We start from the raw sequence: 24,742 nt of genomic DNA on the forward strand, positions 1-24,742 counted from the left end.
AGGCATTGTATGTAAGAGGAGCATTCCAGAGACTGCTAAGGTTAGACCAGCTGGTCACATGAATAACTAACTGGTCCACGTTTTTTTGAACTAGCCACAGATAGTTTTTAAACCCAAAGGCTGTTTGCTCCTGAGGTGAGAAGACCTCTTCTGTCAGCTCTCATCTCTTTCTCACAAGCCTCTGGACCCACTGAGGACATATGAACTTCAAGAGAGAAAAGTCTCCTAAATTGAACAAGGTTTAAGAGGAATACTGGGCACCAACAAAAAGCAAGACCTACTTACAATCAAGGACTTTACAGCGAGCTCAAAGAACAGTAACCAAAACTATCTTCAGACATTGCCTCAAACTTTTCCACTTTATTTCTTCTCTTTTCTGTCTCTATCTGCATGTGTGTATCGCTTATGCATGCTGGCATGGGTGCGTCGTGTATCCATAGGCGTTAACCAAATTAGAGTTTAAGTTTAATAAAATTTCACCTTTCTTCTTTAAACCTAAGAAAACCTGTTTTGGGCTGGTTTATTTGCCTTATAATTGGAAAGCAGTGAACAAGGATTCACTAAAGGGGAGCTAAAAACAGATGAAGGCTGAGAGGGAACCCTAGACCCATTTCTCACCTGGTCGTAACACTTTCAAAAGGGAACTGGAGAAGCACCTGAAGAGAAAATTTGCAGGCCTACGAGGAAAGGGCAGGGGTGTGGGACTAGCTAAATTGCTCTGGCAGAGAGCCAGCATGGATGTGACAGGTCGAATGGCTTCTTCTGTGCTGTAATCATTCTGTGATTTTATGTTAGAATGCTATTCAACCACAGAGGGCACCATAGCCAAATATAGTCCTGTCCTTAACCAATATTCACTCATGTACTCTACAGTACATATTACTCACAATCAGGAAGTAGTTCAGGACCAAGATCTGCGGTGCATTTGCGGCAAAAAGGGAAACAGTTACAGGATGAGAGGCCTGAGGTCTACACCAACTTTTCAGTGAGCCAAAGTTCTACACCCACAGAATCATTACAGTGCAGGGGATAGCCATTCAGCCCATCGTGTCCACACTGGCTCTCTGAAACAGCAATTCCCTCCGTTCCATTCCCCCACTTTCTCCCGTAACCCTGCACATTCTTCCTTTGCATAGAACTACCCAATTCCCTTTTGAATGCTTCAATTGAATCTGCCTCCATCACGTTCTCAGGCAGCACATTCCAAACCTTAATCACTTGCTGCGTGAAAAAGTTTTTCTTCATGTCACTTCTACTTCTCTTATCAAATACTTTAAATCTGTGCCCTCTCATTCTTGATCCTTTCATGTGTGGGAACAGTTTCTCTCTATCTCCTCTATCCAGACCCCTCACAATTTTGAATACCTCTTTCAAATCACCTCTCAGCCTTCTCCTCTCCAAGGAAAACAGTTCCAACTTCTCCAATCTATCTTCATAACTGAAGTTCCTCATCCGTGGAACCATTCTTGTGAAACTTTTCTGTACTCTTTCCAATGCCCTCACATCTTTCCTAAAGTGTGGCGCCCAGAACTGGACACAATACTCCAGCTGAGGCCGAACTAGTGTCTTATACAAGTTCAACATAACTTCCTTGCTCTTGTACTCTATGCCGCTATTAATAAAGCCCAGGATACTGTATGCTTTATTAACTGCTCTCGACCTGTCCTGCCCCCTTCAATGACTTATGCACAAGGCCCCTCTGCTCCTGCACCCACTTTAGAATTGTACCCTTTATTTTATATTGTCTCTCCATGTTCTACCTACCACAATGTATCACTTCGCATTGAACATTGTCTGCCCATTCCACCAATTTGTCTATGTCCTTTTGAAGTTCTACACCATCCTCCTCCTCAGTTCACAATGCTTCCAAGTTTCGTATCATCTGCAAACTTTGAAATTGTGCCCTGTACACCAAGGTCTAGGTCATTAATATATATATTAATATCAAAGTGATTCCTGACAATGCAGCCGGCCACTGACGTCATCAGGCTGCGCCAAGGTGCGCACACGGTCTCCTGCTCTCTGCGCATGCGCTGCGTTCCGACTTGCCAGAACTGGTTAGCGCATGCGCTTTACGCGTACAGCAATGCAACGCTAACCCATGCGTCAAGCTCCGCCCCCCCCCGCCCCACTGCTCTCTCTGGCCGCCCCGCTCTTTTTTGGCAGCTCCGCTCCCCCTCGCTGCTCTTTCCGGCCCCTCTGCTCCCCCCCTCCACCCCCTGCTGCTCTCTCCAGCCGCTCCGCTCTTTCCGGCCCCTCTGCTCCCCCCGTCCCCGACCCGCTCACTCGCCCCCGTCCCGCTGGCTTGCTCGCTCTTTCCCTCCCGCCATTGTGTACTGCCATGTGTTTAGGTTAGGTTACCTTCGTGTGATTATTTGAGCAGCGCCATCTTTAGTCCTGGCAGCTACCTGAAGTCGCAGACTGTGATGTTTTAATGACACATGCTGCAATTGCACATGTGCCACTGCAGCGCCACCTACTGGTAGCGTTGTCAGCAAACGCAGCCTATTAATATATATCAGGAACTATATTAGCAGTTGTTGACAAGTAAGCCTGTTATTCCGCAAAAGACTTCAATGTTTAGATAAAAAGGTGGTCGTCATCCCACAAGCTGTCTGTGAAAGTCCTTACATCACATTGAGTAGATGTTATGTTTACTGTGTACCCGATAAAACTCAGACTTGGGACCACAGTTCCTCAAAGAAATTATGTGGAGACTGAGTATGATAAGGTTTGGTATGTACCAATGGCTCAAATGCATAATTTTCCATTGTCTAATGATCAATTAGCAGTTATCCTCCTGGGGCAGGAATAACCAGGATCTATTGGGGTCAATATCACTCCATGTCTAATGATAAGAGATTGTAACCGAGTCAACCCTCCATGGTAAACTCAGTGACCTGATCCTGAACCAAGATGACCTAAGCTCCATTTAGCTGGTTAAACTCTAGTAGTACGCTGTTCACAATTGGGAATTTCTAAGCCTTGACCTTTTCTATACTGCACCTAAACTCTCTCGACTTGGTTAAGAGAGACATATCTATTTCAAGGAAGAGTGCATACTCTAGACTGGGCAAACAGATAAACACTATCTTGTTGATTTCTCAGTAGCTTAGTTTTGTGATCCTTAAGCACTGTAATAGGTTTCTACATATGCCAGACACTCAGATGACTGAAAAGGAAATAAGGAGTACGGTTTTAGTTGATTGAGGACGGAGGATTTTACTGTGCTAGATGGGATCAACTAAATCAGCAAAGGCTGCACATTGAACCTGAACGTTCCTGATATATGGCTTAGTACCATATACGGCAGTACATTCACCAGGGTTTAATAAGGAAGCCCAGGATTTGGCAAATATGTTTGAAGGTGGAACGTGTTAACAATTTATTTGGACTTAAATGATATTGAGCTTGAATTTCACTGTATCTAAACAACATATCTACATGTTATACATTGAGTGTATGGCGTCTAGTCATCATGTATAATTCCGGCAGGGTCCATATTTCTGAAACCATACTGCTTGAGGGATTTTTAGCTATCATCTGAGTTTTTAGCCACAAAATATCTATCAGTTGTGTCTTTTAAATAATATGTTAATATAATAACCTTTAAGGGATGATAGCTTTATTCAGTTTGAATTTGTTCTGATATTACATGCTGATGGAGAAAAGACTTGCATTTATATAGCACCTTTCACAATCACTGGACGTCTCAAAGGGCTTTACAGCCAATGAAATACTTTTGAAGTATTGTCACTGTTGTAATGTAGGAAACACAGAAACCAAACTGTGCACAACAAGCTCCTACAGACAGCAATGTGATAATAACCAGATAATCTATTTTTGTGCTGTTGACTGAAGGATAAATTTTTTTTTAGATTAGAGATACAGCACTGAAACAGGCCCTTTGGCCCACCGAGTCTGTGCCGAACATCAACCACCCATTTATACTAATCCTACACTAATCCCATATTCCTACCAAACATCCCCACCTGTCCCTATATTTCCCTACCACCTACCTATACTAGTGACAATTTATAATGGCCAATCTACCTATCAACCTGCAAGTCTTTTGGCTTGTGGGAGGAAACCGGAGCACCCGGAGAAAACCCACGCAGACACAGGGAGAACTTGCAAACTCCACACAGGCAGTACCCGGAATCGAACCCGGGTCCCTGGAGCTGTGAGGCTGCGGTGCTAACCACTGCGCCACTGTGGATAACCCTGCTCTTTTTGATATAATGGCATGGGACCTTTTACACCCACCTGAGGGGGCAGATGGGGCCTTGGTTTAACATCTCATCGAAAAGATGGCACTTCCGACAGTGCAGCAGCCGTCTGTTTACCAAAGCGTCAGCCTTGATTTTTGTGCTCAAGTCCTGGAGTCGGAGTTGAACCCATAACCCTCTGATTCAGAGGCAAGAGTTCTGTCAGCTGACACCGAAAGCAAATTTAGATCGAGAAAGTCGTACATACAAAAGCTTATTAAGTTAAATGTGTTAAAATAAATGGTTTTCAGTATTTTTTTCTAAATTGTTGATTATCCATGAAAGCAACGTTACATTAATACTTGATCATTGTATAATTATTTGGACTACTTATAAAAACTACCGCTCACGTTATAATGCACCAAGGTGATGGTCTGTGAAACACAGAACGTGTTTTGTAAAATAAAACTACTGGTGACTAATCCTGAGAATAAATGATGTTGAGTGAACTTTGGAAACAAAAACTCTCCCTTCTGCGTTGTAGTTTTAAAAGCTAATGATCTGTGAAACCAGTTATTGCATGTTTGTCGGCTGCTGTTGAAATCGGTGGGCAGTGTGCTGGTTCCTGGAAGAGCCCTGGGGGAGTCAGACGCATTCTTGGCTGAGATTCAATGCCTGACCTAGACGCCGACAGAGGGGAGAAGGCAGTCTGAGCTGCAAGGTCGTATTGTGTGGATGTGCCGCGTCTTTACGCTTGCAGATCGTAAAGGAGGGCTGGAAAAAAAGAAAAAAGGAAACAAAGTACAGAGTCTAAAACAAATTGGGGACTGGATTTCGAAGGACTGGTTCAACGAGCATTTGCTTGAAGAGATCTTTTTAAGGGTACGATTGTGGATATGTTTGAAGGCAAGAGTGCTGCAGGAACACAGCACGTTTAGAGACTGGATTTCATGAGCTACTTTAATTTTGTCCGTGGTGGTGGGGCAAACTTGGAAGCCGTGGCTTTTTAAAGAAGAAGGATTTATCTGATTTTATACAAAACGGGTGTGCTTTTTGGGGCCAGAAATCATGGAGACTGTACCAAGATCTAGTTTTCAGCCTCATCCAGGACTCCAGCAAACCTTAAAGCAGTTTCATCTCAGCAGTATGAGTTCGCTTGGAGGACCGGCGGCTTTCTCTGCTCGATGGGCTCACGAGATGATGTACAAAAAGGAAACTGGGAAAGAGACAGATCAGATTATTCACCTACCCATACAGCCCCCTCCCGTCATGCCCGGACCCCTCTTCATCCCCTCGGACCGATCAACGGAGAGATGCGAGACTATTCTGGAGGGGGAGACCATTTCTTGTTTTGTAGTTGGTGGGGAGAAGAGGCTTTGCTTGCCTCAGATCCTGAACTCTGTCCTTAGAGATTTTTCCCTCCAACAGATCAATTCGGTATGTGATGAATTGCATATTTACTGCTCTAGATGCACAGCAGACCAGCTGGAGATCCTGAAAGTCATGGGGATCTTGCCCTTCTCTGCCCCATCCTGTGGCTTGATCACCAAGACAGACGCAGAGAGGCTTTGCAATGCCTTACTCTATGGAGGCACCTACCCTCCCCATTGTAAAAAAGAATACTCCAGCACTATTGAGTTAGAGATCACAGAAAAAAGCTTCAAAGTATACCATGAGTGTTTTGGGAAGTGCAAGGGACTCTTTGTGCCTGAGTTGTACGGTAACCCTCATGCTGCATGTATCCAGTGCATGGACTGCAGGCTTATGTACCCTCCTCACAAATTTGTAGTACACTCACACAAATCATTGGAAAACAGAACCTGCCACTGGGGTTTCGATTCGGCCAACTGGAGAGCCTATGTCCTTTTGAGCCAGGATTACACAGGAAAAGAAGAAAAGGCAAGATTGGAACAGTTGCTGGATGAAATGAAAGAGAGATTTGACTACAGCAACAAATACAAAAGAAAAGCACCCAGGGTAAGCATTTTTTCGAACTTGAAACACATTCTTTACTATAGATTGTAACAGTTGACTATTTCCACAATGGTATAGAGAAAACATGTCAAAATTAGAATTGAAGGTGTTTAATTATAATCTTTCACTCAGTTTTTCTTCAAACCCATCATAGGCGGTGACAAACATGATTCAGATCCGAACATAATTTCTCCCAACCCTTATATAAAAAGTTAAACCATCGTTTTCGGTTTCACAAGCAGCGCCACTGGTCACGCTTGTATTATGTATGCGGGTTCAGTAAGCAGCTTCTAGCGTTTTGTTTATCATTAATTATGAGGAAATTATACATTTGAATCTATTTCCCAATGTACTTTCCCTTCACTTGGAGACGTTTTTAAATCATGAACGTTATCTTTAAATACTTGAAGGTGTATGTATTTTAATCGTTTCCCATTACAGATAATGACGTGCTAAGTTGAAGCATTAAGTTGACTACGGGCTGCTCAATATGATAGTTTCAGACAAGGGTGTGTGTTTCCCTGCTCACTAATATGTGGGAGTGGTTTGGTGAGAAGTGCATTTGTATGGAGAAAGCTGACTGTTAACAACTGCAGGCATGGCCTCTGTAGGGCACTGTTTTATCCAATCTACATCCATTCAGCAGTCCTGAGGAGATTTAATGCCGAAGTGAGAACTGGGGAAGCTGCTTAATCCGATCTATACTCAAACTAGATTTTAACATGATCACGGCTCTGCTTAGTTTCGCTCACGTTTCAACTGGAAAATACACATGCGACTTAAGGATATATACTGAATCTCTGGGGCAATTAATTCCAAATTATAAAAATATGGAGTTTAAGAAACTATGCAAAATACAATGTTGCGATTCGAAACTCGAACGACTGCCAACTTTTCTACCTCAAAGTACGCTATTAACCCATTAATGCAGATTTCATTGGAAAACAGATATAAAAATGAAAAACGTTTGGGTTTTTTTTTACTTTTTCTCTATCAGCACCCATCCCCACCCCCTTTCGTTCTGATTTCCAAACAGGAGCTAGCAGACACTGCATTGATTGTTTTTTGTGCGTGGGTAAAGGTTACGGCCGTGAACCTTGGGCTACCTCTTAACTGAATAGAAAAGGAAACGCTCAACTGGTCATTTGCATCAATTGTTATGAATATAAAAAAAAGTCGATGAAGCATACTTGGGACATTGTCTGACAATGGACTAATTCATTCCCTCGCGCCTTTTGGATTTTTGTCCCTGCTGTAATACTGTACATATCACCCGGACAGAGCGTTTAGTAAGCAGAAAAATAGTGAGCTGTGCCAAGGAATATTGGGTTGTATTGCTTAAGTCTTTGAAGAAGAAACGTTTCCGAAAGAAAACAGTTTATTTTGAAGAATTAGATTGCTGCAGTGTTTCTTGATATATAAAAAACCTTAAGTAACCTTTGTGATGTAAAGCAGTTTGAAGAAGCAAAAATAGTCTGAATAGTTAGATATTAAGCCTATCCATGAAGGATCGTTTGCGTAAATTTTCAGTAGAGAACAATAATAAATAATGCACGTGAACAGATATGTAAGGGGAAATAAAATACACTTTGTACTATCTGGCCGGAATCCGATTTTCCTTACCAGTTTTAAAGGGACAATACAGAATCAGTTTTTTTTTTTGGCGATTACTTGCGCAGATCAGTGTGTGAAGAAATCGACTGCACGATTTCTGGACTCTTATGTTAACAAAAATCACATGAATATGCAGAAATGTTAAAAGGGAATCTTCGATTTACTGGTTAAATCGAAGAGTTTTGATTTACAATGGGAACACATTAGTAACACTTATCTACTGTTCAAACTGGAGGGCCCCGCCAGAAAGTATGGAAAGATAGCGTGCTATAAAGACAGGAAGTTGTGGTTAATGAGACTTGTGTGGATATTGTGAAAGGAGGGAGAACTTAATGTGCAGGAGTGTTGAGAAATCTGGATGTACGGACTTTGTCAAGATTAGACTTGAACCCTGTATGAGTTCTAACACGCACCTGTTGATAACTCTAGATTGACCAGGATAGGTATCCATAGAAATTAGTGATTCCCTCCCTATATGCAAAGGTTTGTGGTGGGAATGTATAAAATAACCGGTGCAAAACCTTAGTTCCAGTCTTTTACGTATGAAATTCTATTTTTGTACATATTTTAACACAGACCACCAATTCCTAATAAATGCATACCTATTATTTAACCTCCCCGTTCAAACCATGTAATTTTAGGTGGGTGTGGGAAAGGCAAAATTCCTCAGAGGCTTTAGCGCTGTAACTTTGAATAATTGATGTGCTAATATAAAAGTGCAGCTCTGAAATACCTATATTTCCAATATAAGAATATTTTTGTACAAAGATTAATTTCTGAATAATACCGTGGCTTGAATACATTTTTACCATGCATGTCATGCGGTTTTACATATTTAATCCTTTAAATACACAGGTTGGAATATTTACTGGGGATTTCAACACACCCCTTCCTCCAGATGCTACAATTACACAGAACACTGTCTTATCTACCCTCTCACCCGTACCAAAACTTGTATGAGTGTGTTTAGTTCCAAGAACACAAAGAAACTCATGAGACTTTTTTCATTTTGTAATACTATTTGCAACATGTCAGGTGACCTCACTGAAGCTCATTTGTTATCGGGACCCAGTGACGCCACAAAGCCCCGCCCGCCAAAGGGCACGCGACCTGACTGGGGTGACGCACGGTTAGTGCACGAGTTGATGCCACCTTTCGCCCCATCTTTCCACCTTCACACGTTGTCAATTTAAGAAATATTAAAACATCTATGTCAAATATGTGGTGGGTGGCCAAAACGAGGTGCATTGCTACCTCTGGATAATCAGTTAATAATATTTTTTGCTATCAGGTGTCCTTACCTTTTTAATTAAAATAGCCCGGTAACATATTAGTATAATTCCGCGTCCTAAATTTCCTCCAAAAGGAATATTAGTGATTAATTCAAATTGGAGAACGGACGAACAACCGCAGCAACCTCCACCCTTCAAAACTCCTGGCGGGGAGAGTGTTGCTATGGCGATTGGGGGTGGGCGGGCCCTTTTATGGGCTTTGCCACGACGCACAGCAGGCGCACGCACCGGCTCGAGCTGCCGCGAGGGAAGGTTCCTCGCGCCCCGTCCAACGGTTCCAGGGAAGCACGTGCTGTCTTGGAACATTTCGCGCCAATCTCAAGGTGATCAGGTTGGAAGATGTTTAGTGTATTTACCCTGCAAGCTTTGAAGTCCCTTTGATATGTTCATGATAATATGCGCCTTTAAATCAAAAAAGAGTACTATTCTAGTTTTTTTACATTTGGCACTTAATATTATTTAATTGGAGGATGCCATTTTCTGAAGACTAAATATGAATGGTGCGTGGTCACACTTACAAGGGCTTGCGGATTTAAGATATGAGCTTAAATAAGTGAAAGTAAAGAAATAACAGTGGTGGGTCTGTTGACCTGTTTAATTTTGTGGTTATTGTGGTCCAAGAAGACATCATGAAAGAGATTTTACTATTCTCAAATAGTTTATACAAGAATATTATCAGCTATTTAGATATAATTTATGGAACACAGTATAAAAATTCTTTCATTCTGAGTTGATTTACCCTTTAAGTTTGAAGATGAAACATTCTGATATTTTGGCTGGTGACTTGCCAAAGTTTCTGTTCCGTTTTTAGAGTTGAGAGGAGAACTCAAATGACCCTACCATAACCTTTTGAAATAACCTTTAGGGGGTGTTTTACAATGTTAAGAGAAAGATGATATGGCTGGCACTTAAGAACATTTTTCCAGTGTAATACTTTTATTATTTGTCTTTGATTAATTAATAAACCACATTTGTATTGGATAGTTTGACCATTTCAGACATGCTTTATTGGGTCATTGAATTGTTTGCCAAAAGTATGCCACAAAGAGTTGGAGTGATATAGTGCTAAAGTATCGGTTCTTTTCTGGATCAAAAGAGGAAGTCCTCCCTCAGAAGGTTTTCAATATTTTCTTGAAATATCATGGCACAATTTAGTATACAAATTGAAGTTCACTTCTCTTAAACTTTTATACAATTAAGAGTAGCTTTGAAAACAAGCTGTAAGCAACATAACAGGATGGATTAATATTTAGATAATACTAATGTATTTGTTCTTTTCAGTGCACTTTTAGGATGGTCTAAAGTACAATTCCTGATCTTTCTTTGGTTGAAGATTTTTACGTTTGTATCCAGTTTCAAGTGAAATTTATTACTTGTGTATATTTCTCTAAATATTTAGTGTATAGATGTATCGGTAAAGATTTTTTAATTGTGAAGCTTCAATTATATGTAAATGAAGTCAATTACATGTAGGGTTTTAATTAGCAGCTAGGTTCATGTGTGAAGTACATCAGATTAATTATGTGGCACATCTGCTGATAATTTACTACTTTTTCTGCAGACCCATCAAAACTGTGAAATTTGCATCCTTAGGTAGTTTGACAAGAAACAGAAAAATTTGCCAACAAATAAATCGTGTTATGCCCTTGTCTGTGTTGTGTTTGAAGTTGTTTTGACTTCTTAACAAGTTAAATGTGTTGCTTCATTAAATCGCATGTTACTTGATTTTAGTGGTAATTTCTTGTGCAGTTTTACTGTATGTATGTGTATTGAAATGGATTCAATTTTTCACTTTAGGAAATGAATGCCTGCTCATTTAGGTTACCTAAACAAGGCTTTTTAGTGAATTCAATAGAACTGACAGTAGTTAGTGACTAAAGCAAACCTGACCTTTTTAAGTCAGAAAGTTACTAATTCAGGTTTTTCTTATATTGATTAATTACTTACATTTCGCTTGTGTGTGTGCTGCAAGGGTGATGGGAATATTTTTAATCTGCCTCTGGGAAATAACTGTTTCAGCCCAAGGGAGAGGGATGTGGGAGGGACAGAGTAGCCGTGAGCGTACATATTGGCCCAAAGGGACTAAATTTTAAAACAAAGTATGCATAATGAGATTTTTTTTTGAAGGAGAACGGAGATGGTTTGTTTAATGTGGGTTCTCACAATAAGGGGAAAAATAGTTTTTATTTGACGCCCTCAAAGAAAATCTATTTTCCATTATTCTGATGATCGCTTGTGGCTTGAAGTACTGTATATGCCTGTTTAGTAACTTCTGTAGTAAAAGGACATTTGAATATGAATGTTAATGTGTGATCTTTTATCTCTTGAAAGAGGGCAGTCATTGGCAGCCCCAAGGGAATTTGGAGATTTGATAGTGAGTACTACACACATTAGATTGTTAACTTGCTTGAAGTCTTTCAGAATCATACTATTGTATGCCATTACTGAGAGCTCAAGATCTAATCAAATTGTTTTATAAATTTATCATTTGATCATGAAGTTATGTGTGATTTTTAATTGTCAGGTATGAACACAGGGCACTATTGTTATGACCTACCAACAATTGCAGGTTGTACTTAAAATGCATATTTATGCACGATTATGTTATTTTAATTTTGGACTACATGGATGGCTTTGTTAGTTGACGGTCACTTAACTGAATACCACCTTAGAAGATACCAACTTCTCGCAAATAGTTCAAAAGACTTACCAGGATTCCCACTCCTGATGGCAATGCTGCTAGAATTGTGCATGCTGGATGTCAAATAAGCATAGGACTGGGTAATGAATAATGGTCACTTGGACGAGGTACCAGAAGGTGCCAGTTGTCCATGCAACTCTACCCACCTTTCAGAAGAGATCATGAGAAAAGCTAGCAAGAAAGCAATTTGTTTCCTCCAATTGTTTCCTCTCCTCTACTAAAGGAGCTGAATATTGCTGAGGTACAATCCCAAGGGTGTCAATACCCATTGGGTACTTCACTCAGTGGGCATTCTTCATTTTGAGGCTAGACAATGAGTGTTGGCAGACTAATTGGGCTAGGAGTACACAAGTCAGTTTTGATCCTTTCCTCACCTAATATCCGTACAAGCACACTTTCCTGCAGAGATCAGCGGATAACAATCAGGAGCTCAATTCGTGGCTGATTTTTCCCATCTGTTTAGTCCAGGGACATTGAGGCCAATTGTAATGCTCTAGCTGAAATTATTTAACTAAGCAGAGACTTGGAATGTAACCTGTTACCTCCTGGTCTATATGGCTCAGTATCACATCATATTGTGCTTTAGGGAATCTATTTCATCCTGTGGCATTTCCTGACAGATATAGCGTAAAGAAACCATAGAACCATTGAGAAATTACAACACAAAAGGAGGCCATTCAGCCCGTCGTGTCTGTGCCGGCTGAAAGAACTAACCACCCAATCTAATTCCACCTTCCAGCACCTGGTCCATAACCGTGCAGGTTACAGCACTTCAGGTGCATGTCCTGGTCCTTTTAAAAGAATTGAGGGTTTCTGGCAGTGAATTCCAGACACACACCAGCCTCTGGGTGAAAAAGTTTTTCCTCATGTCCCTCTAATCCTACCAATCGTGTTAAATCTGTACCCCCTGGTAACTGACCTCTCCGCTAGGGGAAATCGGTCCTTCCTGTCTATCTAGGCCCCTCATAATTTTGTATACCTCAATTAAGTCACCCCTCAGCCTCCTCTGTTCTAAGGAAAATGACTGTAGCCTATCCAATCTTTCTTCATAGCTGCAACTTTCAAGCCCTGGCAACATTCTTGTAAATTTCCTCTGTACTCTCTCCAAAGCAATTATGTCCTTCCTGTAATGTGGTGTGACCAGAACTGTGCGCAATACTCAGCTAAGGCCTAACCAGCATTTTATACAGTTCCAGCATTACATCCCTGCTTTTGTATTCTATACCTCGGCCAATAAAGGAAAGCATTCCATAATGCCTTCTTCACCACTTTATCTCCCTGTCATGCCACCTTTAGAGAACTGTGGATATGCACTCCAAGGTGTCTCACTTTTTTTTATCCCTCTCAATATCCTCTCGTTTATTGTGTATTCCCTCACTTTATTTGCCCTCCCCAAGTGCATTACCTCACACTTATCTGGATTGAATTCCATTTGCCACTTTTCCGCCCACTCAACCAAACCATTGATATCATTCTGGAGTCTACAGCTGTCCTCTTCACTATCAACTACACGACCAATTTTTGTGTTATCAGCAAATTTTCCAATCATGCCTCCCACAATTAAGTCCAAATCATTAATCTATACCACAAACCGCAAGGGACCCAACACTCAGCCCTGTGGAATGCCACTGGAAACAGCTTTCCATTCGTAAAAACATCTTTCGACTACTACCCTTTGTTTCCTGTCACTGAGCCAATTTTGGATCTAACCTGCCACATTCCCCTGTATCCCATGGGCTTTCATTTTACTGACCAGTCTGCCATGTGGGACCTTGTCAAATGCCTTACCAAAATCCATGTAGACCACAGCCACTGCACTATCTTTATCAATCCTCCTTGTTACTTCCTCAAAGAATTCAATTAAGTTAGTAAGACAGGGTAACTTCCCTTAACAAATCCATGCTGACTAACCCTGATCAATCCGTGCCTTTCTAAGTGGCAGTTTATCCTGTCCCTCAAAATTGATTCTAATAATCTACCCACCACTGAGATCCCGCGCACCCTTTTCAAACAATGGTATAACGTTCGCAGACCTCCAATCCTCTAGCACCTTGCCCGTACCCAGTGAGGATTTGAAGATGATCCTCAGCGCATCCACTATTTCCTCCCTGGCTTCCTTTAACAACCTGGGATGCAATCCATCCGGCCATGACGATTTATCCACTTTCAAGGATGTTAAGACCCTCTAGTACTTCCTCTCTCATTATGCTAATCGTATCTAATGTTTCACACTCCTCTTTTACTACAATGTCTGCATCATCCCTCTCCTTGGTGAAGACAGAGACAAAAAACTCATTAAGAACCCTGCCCACATCTTCTGCATCCACGTGTAAGTTCCCTCGTACACCCCTGATAGGCTGTAACCTTTCCTTATTTATCGTCTTGCTCTTAATGTATTGATAAAACATCTTTGGCTTTTCCTTGATTATACTTGCCAGTAGTTTTTCATGTCCTCTCTTTGCTTTTCTAATTTCCTTTTTTTACTTCACCCCTGCGCTTCTTGTACTCCTCTAGGCTTTCGAAAGTTTTACGTTTTTTGTGATTGGCATAAGCTTTCTTTTTCTGCTTTAACTTACCCTAAAAGCCTCTAGATAACCAGGGGGCTCTAGATTTGGCCATACCACCCTTTATCTTTGTGGGGACATGGTTTTCCTTCAAGTAACTGTATCCAGTCTACTTTCGCCAGATCACCTCTCAGTTTTGTAAAATTTGCCCAATTTAGAACTTTAACTCCTGTTTTATCTTTGTCTTTTTCCATGATTATGCTAAGGTCACTATGGTCACTATCTCCAAAATGGTCACCCACTGCTACTTCATCTACTTGCCCAGCTTCCTAACCAAAAACTAAATCTAGAAAATGCTGGTGTGTCTGTACACTATTTGATGGAAAATTATATTTTTTAGGAAAAATCCATAAAGTTTTCAGAATGAAGCAAAAGTAACTCTATATTGTGTAACTATATCTAAACACATCTGTGGGTGAAATAATTACAGGAATCTTCAATCACAGTTGGGTGCAGTACATGGTAATTATATTTTTATTTCTATAACTGACATTTGTACCTGTTCATCCTAAGGTTTGATGACATAAGGATCAGGACAGGAATCCAATTTGTTTTATTTCATCCACTCTGTCCTTAAATTGGTGTCTAAATAACTTTGACAATGCAGATGATTGACTGCACTCTTTGTGCTCTGAGGGAAAGTTGTAGGTCTGATTACCTTACAAATGCAAACTTCAAACATTCAGCTCTGGTGTATGCTTGGGGATACCTAAGGACATGAAGAAAATAAATGTTCAAAATGTGGGGAATTATTTTAGAAAACCTTATTAATTTAAGTTTTTTTTTATATAACGAAAACCGTTGACACAGATCTTCATTTACAGTCTATTAAAGAAACAACCCTGGTAAGTTGGGAACGGTGTCCTAAATTTATTCGAGTTTTGTATATTGCTGGAGCCAGGAAGGATTCATTTTTTAAGCATAGCCTTCAGGATAGCAGAATTGATTCTGAAAACTACAGAGAGTGCAATTTAAGTCTGATAAGTGTTAGTTCATTTGATGGGGTTGAGATGTGATCCTTGTGTATCTTCATGTTTTTTGGGGGTTGAAATGGGTATTGATTTTACTTTTTCTCTATCTCAGAATATCTCACGTCCTTTCTCCTCAAAGGCAATACAGTAATCATATTTTGATACTTCAGTACCGTCATTTTCTAAATAGATTGGGAAGGATTGTTTGATGTAAATATACTTTGTTTCCTTCAGAACGTGCAGTATTTCCAGAGTGATCAAAGTTGATATATTTGGGATCATACATTTTATGTGATAAAAGAAAAAGCTGCTCTTGGAACTTTGGGATACATTTAGTGAAGTATTTTCATATAGCTGATCATTAGTATCATTTTTTGAAAAGTATTTGATATGTTTTAGTGTTCTCTACCTATTATTTGTATAACTTCACAGCATTAGTACTGGTAAATGGTAAGAGTGAATGGACCTATATACAGTCGTTTTATTGTAGTCTTTTTTTATTACGTTATCTAAGATTAAGCCACGTAGTGCAGTGATCACACAGAAAACATTGTGCATTAGTTACTGCAACCCTACTTTTATGACTTTTTGTAATTTCAGTGAGCTGTAGTTAAAGAATGATTTGAATCAGCTATGCAATGGTGTCTGCCAGGGACAATATTTTGAACCCTAGATGGTAGCCAGTCTGTCTCGCTCCTGGAGGATATTCAATAAGCTTATAAGTCACGTGTTAGTTTATGGCGCTAGTTGGTAAAATTCTCTTAACTGCAGCAGCATGCTGACAGTACGTTCCAGACATTCTGTCAGTATTTTGCTGCTTCAGCCACAATGGGCTTTGTGTAGCAATGTCAGTTTTCATTGCCATGTTTTGCTGGGGGCACTGACATATGACCCCAATGATACTGTTTTCCCCACCCCTAAGGTGCCTGAAAATCCCAGATGGCAGTGTGAAGATTGGGGGTGGGGGGGAATAATGGGTGGGGGAAGGGCAAAAGCCTTAAGGGAAAAAAATGCTGGGATCATGTAGGAGCTCCTAAATGTAGCCATGCTTTTATTTTAAATTAAATTGCTTCAATTTTAGGAAGAATCTATGGCAATTTAATGCTGTAGTTTGCTGTGCTTTATATTTACATTATGGTAAAAAGGCTTCGATACATAGTTTTCCCTTATTATAACCCTTTACCACCATAAAATGAATTACCATAGATTTTCTCTTATTTACCTCATTATACCATTACCCTCTCTGTTTATGACCCGTCAGTACATTGGAAGAAGCAAATGGCATTGCTTCATTAATTTATTTCTCATTACTTTACCACCACAAACACCTTTGTAAGATCACAAGATAAATATGGATGAGGACAATCAATCGGCCAGAAAGTATGGTTCTAGGGTTTTCCCCTCTGCTCACGCTATTTTGTGAAGAATTTCCTGGTTTTAGTCCTAAATTTATCTTCAATAGTTTGAACCTCTGAACCCTTGGCTTGCTCTCATGCTTTCTACCTTTTTCATACCCTTTATTATCTTTTGTGCCTGTTTAAGACCACTTCTCCAGTTTTAATGTAGGATTCGGATCTACTTTTAAAATTCAAATGATTGATTTTCAGGAGACCACAAAATATGGGAACTATATCTGGCAATATAACAGAAGGGTACTGTAAAATATGAACTTTATATCTTACAAATAGAGTCTATCACAGCGATCTGTCTTTTTTTACAGCATGATATGTCTATAACATGAAAGATGCCTATTTAAGCAGATTCAGTAGTAACTTTCCAAAGGGAGTTGGATATATACTGGAAAAGGAAAAAATTGCAGGGCTGTGAAGAAAGAGTAGGGGAATACCCTTCGAAAGAACCAGCAAAGGCACTATAGGCCGAATGACCTCCTGCTGTGCTGTATGATTCTACATTTTTTGAAACTCTCATTCAAATTACAACATTAGGATACAACATACGGTTATAGTTAAATGGTGCCCTGAAACTGTTATAGTTAATTCTTCTCTAGACGTTCCAGACTTGATGAATTGCAACTTGAGTGGTAAAATAAAATTGCTTTGTCTTGTAATCCTTTTTATTTATATATATTCTGAAAATCATTTCTGTAGGACTTTCTGCCATCAGCTCTGCACAGGCCTGTAATTTTTGTTCTCTAGTAATTTTGAAGTGTAATGATCAAGATCTAGATTACTGCAATTAAGTAATGAATGACCAGAAACTTAAAAGGGACAATTCTGCTCAATTCAGAAATTGATTTTACCCCTATTACTCCTGTGAATTTTGGAAAATTTTGATGATTTTACTGGAATTCTATTGCTTTTGGATAGATTGGCAAGCAAAATCTTTTGTTATTGCAGTGGGTTTATATTACTTATAGAATACTTTTTCAAAGTTTCCATTCACATTTTTGGCTATGTTCTTTAAAGGTGTTTGGTCAACACAAAATTAAAACATGTCTTCTTACTCCGTATTTGCATGTGTTCAGTATAAAAATGATTGCTAATTTTGAACCTTACCTTTTCTCTACTCTCCTCACAAAGTTCCAAAAGACTTCTATCTTGGTTGGAGATTAGCATATGAGAAGAACTAAAATATTGAGAGATTTACTGAATTCCCAGGGTATCCCAATCTCCTATTCTTTCTTTGTCTGACTGTTTGAATATTAAAGAAGTGAAGAAGAGGGTAGCATTTCACATGCAGCTCATGAAAGGTTCCCCATTCAAAGCATTGTATTGAGGCTGGGGTGTTGCCAGGTTTCTGCACGGCTTTCCAGATCAATGTCTTCAGAGACTTCAGCTTAAAGTCTCTGGTTAGATTTGACCATTTCCTGACTTGTAACAGAGAAGTTTAAACCACTATTTCAGATGAACAATTTGGATTAGTTTTTAATTTATTTGTAATATATAGTTGCCATGGCTAATGTTCAACAGACACTTACACAATCTATTAGCATGCTTTGCAGACTAGATTCCAGAAATTCAATCCATTCATTCATCAAAAATGTCTGAAATATTTGTGGTCACTTTAATTTTTGTACCATGAAAGTAGTTCACACTTATTACGCAATTGTAAGTTCTCAGAGTAAGGGTGGAATACAAATGTAGTGCATTCCAAAGTGTATTTGAGGAAATACTGGTACTGTTTTCATTTGAGGTATGAGTAAGCTGACAGCGAAAGTTTCTCATCATGAACTAGAGACTGAAAGTCTATTCAGATTATAGGCTGAATGCAATGAAACTAACCTATCCTAAATTCCATTTGTGTAAAATACCAACTCCAGTACCATAGAACAGGGACAGATACAGGTTCTCATTCATTCTTAGTTTGTGGCCTGATTACATTGAGTGGAGACTGTCATGCCTCCCCAGCAGAGGAGTCATGCTTGGGCAGCCCAGACATCTAATGTTGGCTGACAACAGGAGGCAAAGTCCGTTTGTAGAAAGACTCCTGGTGATACCTCAATCATAAATATATTAACTTGAACTGTATTTAAAAAAAAAGCTGCCTACAAAGCTCATTTGGAGGTCTATTTCCAGAAGAGTCATTATAGGTGTCGATTACCGCAATATTTTGAACTGGCTGGGCTGGAGAAGGTTAACGTTAGAAAATTACTTCTAGCCCATCCCCCCTATACACACATCCACGTACTCACTCCCATGTAGGTAGCTGGAGGGGAGAGGGTGATTGCAATAAGACTTTTTATAGTTGGACAGAAAAACAACTTGTTGTTGCTCTTAATGTAATGAGACATGCTTATTTAGATATTCAGCATCAACTGCAAAATTATTAATGTTTTGTGAGTCTAACAGAATAATGTGGTTGAACAGTCTACTCGATAGTAATGATCGGTGAACTGTTTTGGGGAGAAACGGTACATTTTAAGAGATTTTTATGACGTTTTAATATATTGTCAGAAATTTGATGTGTTGCTTCTACTACATGCAACAGTGCATTATGCTTACTCTCTCCCACCCAGCCCATTAAAACCAAAAAAAGTACAAATGGGTGCATTTGAAATGTTCTTTCGCCATTTTTATAATTAGCAGTAGGAAGTTCTGTGGGATAAAACCTGTTTCATTATGGATGCATTTTTATGTTTATATTGAACATAATCTGCATTTGCTATTTTGTGCTATATAGTTGACTTCCTCCCTCTGCCAGTGACACTCTTGAACCAGGCACTCTTCTACTAAGTGCAGCAAAACAATCCAGGGTGACTAAGCCTCACAATCTGTTTCCCACTTTCCTTCCCAGTAAGCAACTGCCTAGACTGTACTCAGAATCTTCCCCAAAGTCATGGTTAAGCAAGGTAAGTTAGAGTGCGGAGGATCGTTGAACATTTCTATACTGAACTACAGCATTTTTGTGTTTTTTGGATGCTTAAAATGTAACTTATTCCTATAGTATAGAATAGCAACAGTCAGAAGGACATCATTAGCTGAATAAGGCATACCGATATATCAGATTAAATGTAATCATTGGAAGTAGTAATAATCAGCTATACTCTCTATCAGTGAATTTGTTTGTTTTTTGTATTAGTTGTGGGGGAGTGGTATAAAGTACAGACTGAGACTAGGCTAGGACTTGGCTCTCACGACCTTTCTTACCAATGGGGTTTACATGATGTATTAGATATAGAAGCAAGGGCACAAGTAGGAGTCTTTTATATGTTTGCCTTACTTCAACAAATGAGATTGAACAGAGGAACATTTTGTGAATGGAAAAGAAAAACAAAATACTGTAGTAAGAAAGAAAACAAAACTGTTGACAGGTGTAAAGAAATAAATGAGGCACAGACCTTCAAATGGGTAGTAGACAGATGGGTGAGGAATAAGAATGTAAGCTGGGGGAGGTCAGAGTACCAGCCGTATCCCAGGAACAGAGGCTGAAACATAGGCAGAAAACAAAAGCTGACAGGCAGCCTTCAAACTTACTCAAACAAGAATACATGCGTGGAAGATCAAGCCTATTCATAGCTCTGAAGGGAAATCTCTGGAGGACCACCTGAAAGATTTAGGGAGGAAGTTATCTGCAGCCTGGATTTGGATGTCTTAAAAACCAGTTTAGACATAAATGGCTGTTAGGTTTGAGAACAAAAGGATTACAATATATTGACACACATCTACCTTAGGGGTGTGTTTACATTTACCAGAAATGACACTGCAGAAGCAAACTCCTTAGTCTAGGCTTCTAAAACAAAAAATAAACCTGATGTTTTCTGAGTCATCTGTAATGGCTTAGTAATTGTTTTGAACAACCAAATGTTATTTATTTTTGATTGTCTATTATTTGGAGTTTTAAGAACAGTCTTGCAATAACATTGAATAATAGATCATCATTGAATACTAATAGTAGGCATATTTAAGCTGCCTCCGAATGAAGAACAAGATGTTAATTTACAGGAGGACTGGAGCCAAAATATTTGAGGTTAGGTCAAAAGTCCAATTTGTACATATTTTAAAAATCTTGAAATTTGTCAGCAAGTCTCTACCAAGATATGCATTTAAAGCTTTTAAAAATCGGCTATGAAAAAGTAATTTGGGTTTTAATTTTTGTTTTCCGGGTGTCCTTGTTTTGCAATTATTGAGTGTCAAATTGAGGTTATGCCAGTTGCATCAAAGTGTAATAGTGGAATCTTAAGTGAAGCTGGTTCTTGGTACAGCATTACTGTCAGTAGATTGCGCAAATTGGCTCAGGAAGTGTCTGTTGATGTTTCCTGTCAATCAATAACAGTTGGCCCAGTAATGTCCTTTCTAATGGGAACACTATGTAGAAAGGGAAAGAGAATAACTGTTGAATAATGTTCTTTTCCAGACTGTATTGTATTTACAAGGCCGGAAACCAAAAAAAGACTTTTTGGCTCAATTCCGAATGGATTAGCTAAAAAGGACATGGTTAGATCAGAACTTTAACTGGTTTATTAAACTGAGGTGAACTTCCTGGCAAATTTTTATTACTTTCTGCAAATTCTCATTCCTCCAAGAAAACAAATGATGGACACAATCTCCTGAAAGTGTTCACAAATGATTATTAATCTGTTCGGTACCGAATTAAATTTTTTTGATTTCAAAATACACCTTTTGTCAAACATATTCTGAAATGACGTCTATACATTTCCAATCATGAATAATCTATAGTAAAATAGATTTTGCTGTTCAGAAGAAGATCACAGTATTCTTGAAATAAATGCCAGTCGTCTTTTCAACGTAGGGACACAGCTGTAGTCCTCAAAATAGGGACACACTGCACGCTGTTTGGGATTAATATTCTATATTCTTCAGGGTATTAGTTAAGCAATTGTGCCCTACCTAGTTGGCTGCAGTCTGCTGTAACATATAAATATATGAAAGCACCAATTTACATTAGATATTATGGCATTCTTAAAGATACTGGGCGTGAAATTTGGATCATTTGAAGTTGAACAGATTCTTGGGGGTTCGCACTGCGCCACCAACCACATCTGGCACTTCCTACGCGGTGCACCACCTTGAGAAGGGCGCTTGCGCGGGTGTCCCTGCAAGCACCAGAAGCAACTGAAGTGGTGATATCATACATTCCTACCAGCTGATGTGACACCCATTTTCCAAATTTGGACCATGCAGGCCCATTGAGTGTCACTCAACAAAGATCAAGCGTTCTGCTGTAAGAGGGGCCCAGCAGTAGTGTTATTTAAAGGGCCAGAGACCCAACTTGGATGTGTTGTGATAAGTTCTTGGATTTGGCAGGGAGTACTGCTGCATCCTCACAACCTGTCCACACAAAGGCTGCACCAAGTATGGGGGCTGCAGGTGCAGAGCCTCTGGGTCTAGAGCACGACAGGTTGATGGAACAGAGGCTGCGGCGAAGGCAAGCTCTGTGCAATGCCCTCTGCAAACTTGGACCCGGACTACTCCTGTTCATTGACAGTGATAGGAGGCTGTCTGGCAGGCCAGCCAGTGCATTCCGCATCTTGGTGTGCTTTCCCATCAGCGTTCTCTTGTATACCGCCCCATCAAGATCCTCAACTTGAGTGCCCTCCAGCAGAATGCATCTGCCACTTGACCCTCTGGGGAGCTGGTACACACACCATCCTTACCCCCTGATGTAGCTGCAGCCCACTTGTGCCTGGTGACCCACCACGTGCAGTTCCCAACTCTATACTTGCCCCTAAGCTACATGCCAGTGTCTGAGCTGGTGGTTGTGAGTGTCAGATCTTCATCAGCGCTGAGCTGTTGCTTTCTCTCCTCCTGGGGTTGCTGTGGCTGGGCAGGTGATAGTTATAGGGTGTATGAAAGCAGAAAATCAGAAGGGGAAGGTTGGGGGTAAGGGAAGTGGTGTAGAAAGCAAGAGGTCAATGTTGACACCATCTGCAGCTTCCTCATCATGCCAGATAGTAGGATGAGGGTGAACTGTTAATTGAGAAGGGGCATTAAGCAAGAACATGGCCATCATCCTTAATGTTCTCAGCACGTTGGACGCCACAGACTCTGTCCAGCAGCCAGCCAGCCCCTTGATGCAGAGAGCCATCTCTTCCAGAGGGCTCAGGAGATGCCTGCCACCTCAGCTCTGCTCTGTTTCCTTCCATTGTGTGTCACGTTGCCCTACAAGAGAGGGAAGAATGTCAGTGATTGTATTGCATTGTGTTTGGATGATGTGCTTGCCTTCGCTGAATAGTAGCTGGAGGTATTTGGAGCAGCGAGAGATTGGTGTGAGGTTGGCATCATTGGTGGGTGGGTGAGGTGGAGTATCTGGATGTTCGGCGTGAGTCCTGAGTGCCAGGTACTGGTGCTGGATGAGTGATGGTGAGGTGCAGTGAACAGCGTGAGAGGTGGAGCAGCGAGTAGCAATTGTCATGTGACGATTCATTCACTGACCTTGAGCACCCATGTGAGATCCTTGGGGTCCAGATGCTGGAATTGACTTCTCTGGCCACCTGCTCCAAATCACAGAATCATTACAGTGCAGAAGGAGGCCATTCGGCCCATCATGTCCGCACAGTGGCGCAGTGGTTAGCACCGCAGCCTCACAGCTCCAGCGACTCGGGTTCAATTTTGGGTACTGCCTGTGTGGAGTTTGCAAGTTCTCCCTGTGTCTGCGTGGGTTTCCTCCGGGTGCTCCGGTTTCCTCCCACATGCCAAAGACTTGCAGGTTGATAGGTAAATTGGCCATTATAAATTGCCCCTAGTATAGGTAGGTGGTAGGGAAATATAGGGACAGGTGGGGATGTGGTAGGAATATGGAATTAGTGTAGGATTAGTATAAATGGGTGGTTGATGGTCGGCACAGACTCGGTGGGCCGAAGGGCCTGTTTCAGTGCTGTATCTCTAAACTAAACTAAACTGGCTTTCCGAAAGAGCAATTCCCTCAGTTCCGTTCCCCTGCCTTCTCCCCATAACCTTGCACATTTTTCCCTTTCATATAACTCTCTAATTCCCTTTTGAATGCTTCAATTGAATCTGCCTCACCACGTTCTCAGGCAGCGCATTCCAAACCTTAACTACTCACTGCGTGAAAAAGTTTTTCCTCATGTCACTTTTGCTTCTCTTATCAAATACTTTAAATCTGTGCCCTCTCGTTCTCAATCCTGACTCGGTGGGCCGAAGGGCCTGTTTCAGTGCTGTATCTCTAAACTAAACTAAGTATTGAATTTGTATAGATCTGCAAATGGATTGAAGATAATTTTTTGGCCAGGAATGTTTAAGCTGAATTTAAGTTTGCAAAGTAATAAGTATTTATTTATGTGTTCACAATTTTTTGACCCCAGTATTAAATGTGCTTTACCCGTGTGTGCTGTAACAAATACTGAATATGAATGGACAATCTGTACCATTAAGGTAGCTACTATTATCGTTATCCATTTTAAATCTGTAGAGATGTTTTTGAGGCTGATGGAACAATAAATTAACATAGGGTCTATTGCTGGTGCTCTTAAAAATGAATTTTAGCTTTATGTTATTGAAGCTATTATCAGTTTTCTTCTCTGGCTGTAGATTCTCAGTTGGAATTTTGTTACCAGTAGACAAGACTACTGATAAACAGAAAACGTTGTACGGCTTAGGCCAAACCAGAAGGCATCTTGTAGATTTTTATTACAGCTTGAAAAAAATTACAATAAAAGTAAACAGACATAGATGGATTTGAAAAAAAAACTGTAAACAACATTAAAGATTTTTCTGCAGTAGTCTGATGAAAGCTTATTACTTTGTAAAAAAAACCTTCAGATTTAAAGAAAGGATGATGAAATATGTTGTGATAGATACAGCATTCATTTTTTATAAAAAGCGTTTTTTATAGAGTTCAGCGATGTGGTTGGATAAAGCAGGAGGAGAGGTTGATTATTGTCCTTCCCTTTCAGTGCAAAGGGCATAGTGTCTGTTTGCATTATTCATTACAATGAAATGTACACGTCTTTGGCGTCTTCTCTTCCTCCCGTCTCCCC

General features: G+C 40.2%; 1 protein-coding gene across 2 annotated transcripts in view; it reads left to right on the plus strand.

The window, feature by feature from the left end:
- The first annotated feature begins 4,857 nt into the window (after positions 1-4,857).
- Positions 4,858-24,742, plus strand: part of skia (v-ski avian sarcoma viral oncogene homolog a) — a 221,509-nt gene continuing 201,624 nt past the window's right edge. Inside the window, exon 1 of one of the 2 annotated variants that reach the window (XM_068017163.1) lies at positions 4,858-6,185. In XM_068017163.1, the coding sequence (XP_067873264.1) occupies positions 5,277-6,185 (909 nt within the window). In that variant the 5' untranslated portion in view covers positions 4,858-5,276. The remainder of the gene's footprint in view (positions 6,186-24,742) is intronic. The other variant, XM_068017162.1, reaches the window with a different exon arrangement.

The sequence above is a fragment of the Heterodontus francisci genome, chromosome 37 (assembly GCF_036365525.1).
Source record: "Heterodontus francisci isolate sHetFra1 chromosome 37, sHetFra1.hap1, whole genome shotgun sequence".
NCBI classification, from domain to species: Eukaryota; Metazoa; Chordata; class Chondrichthyes; order Heterodontiformes; family Heterodontidae; genus Heterodontus; species Heterodontus francisci.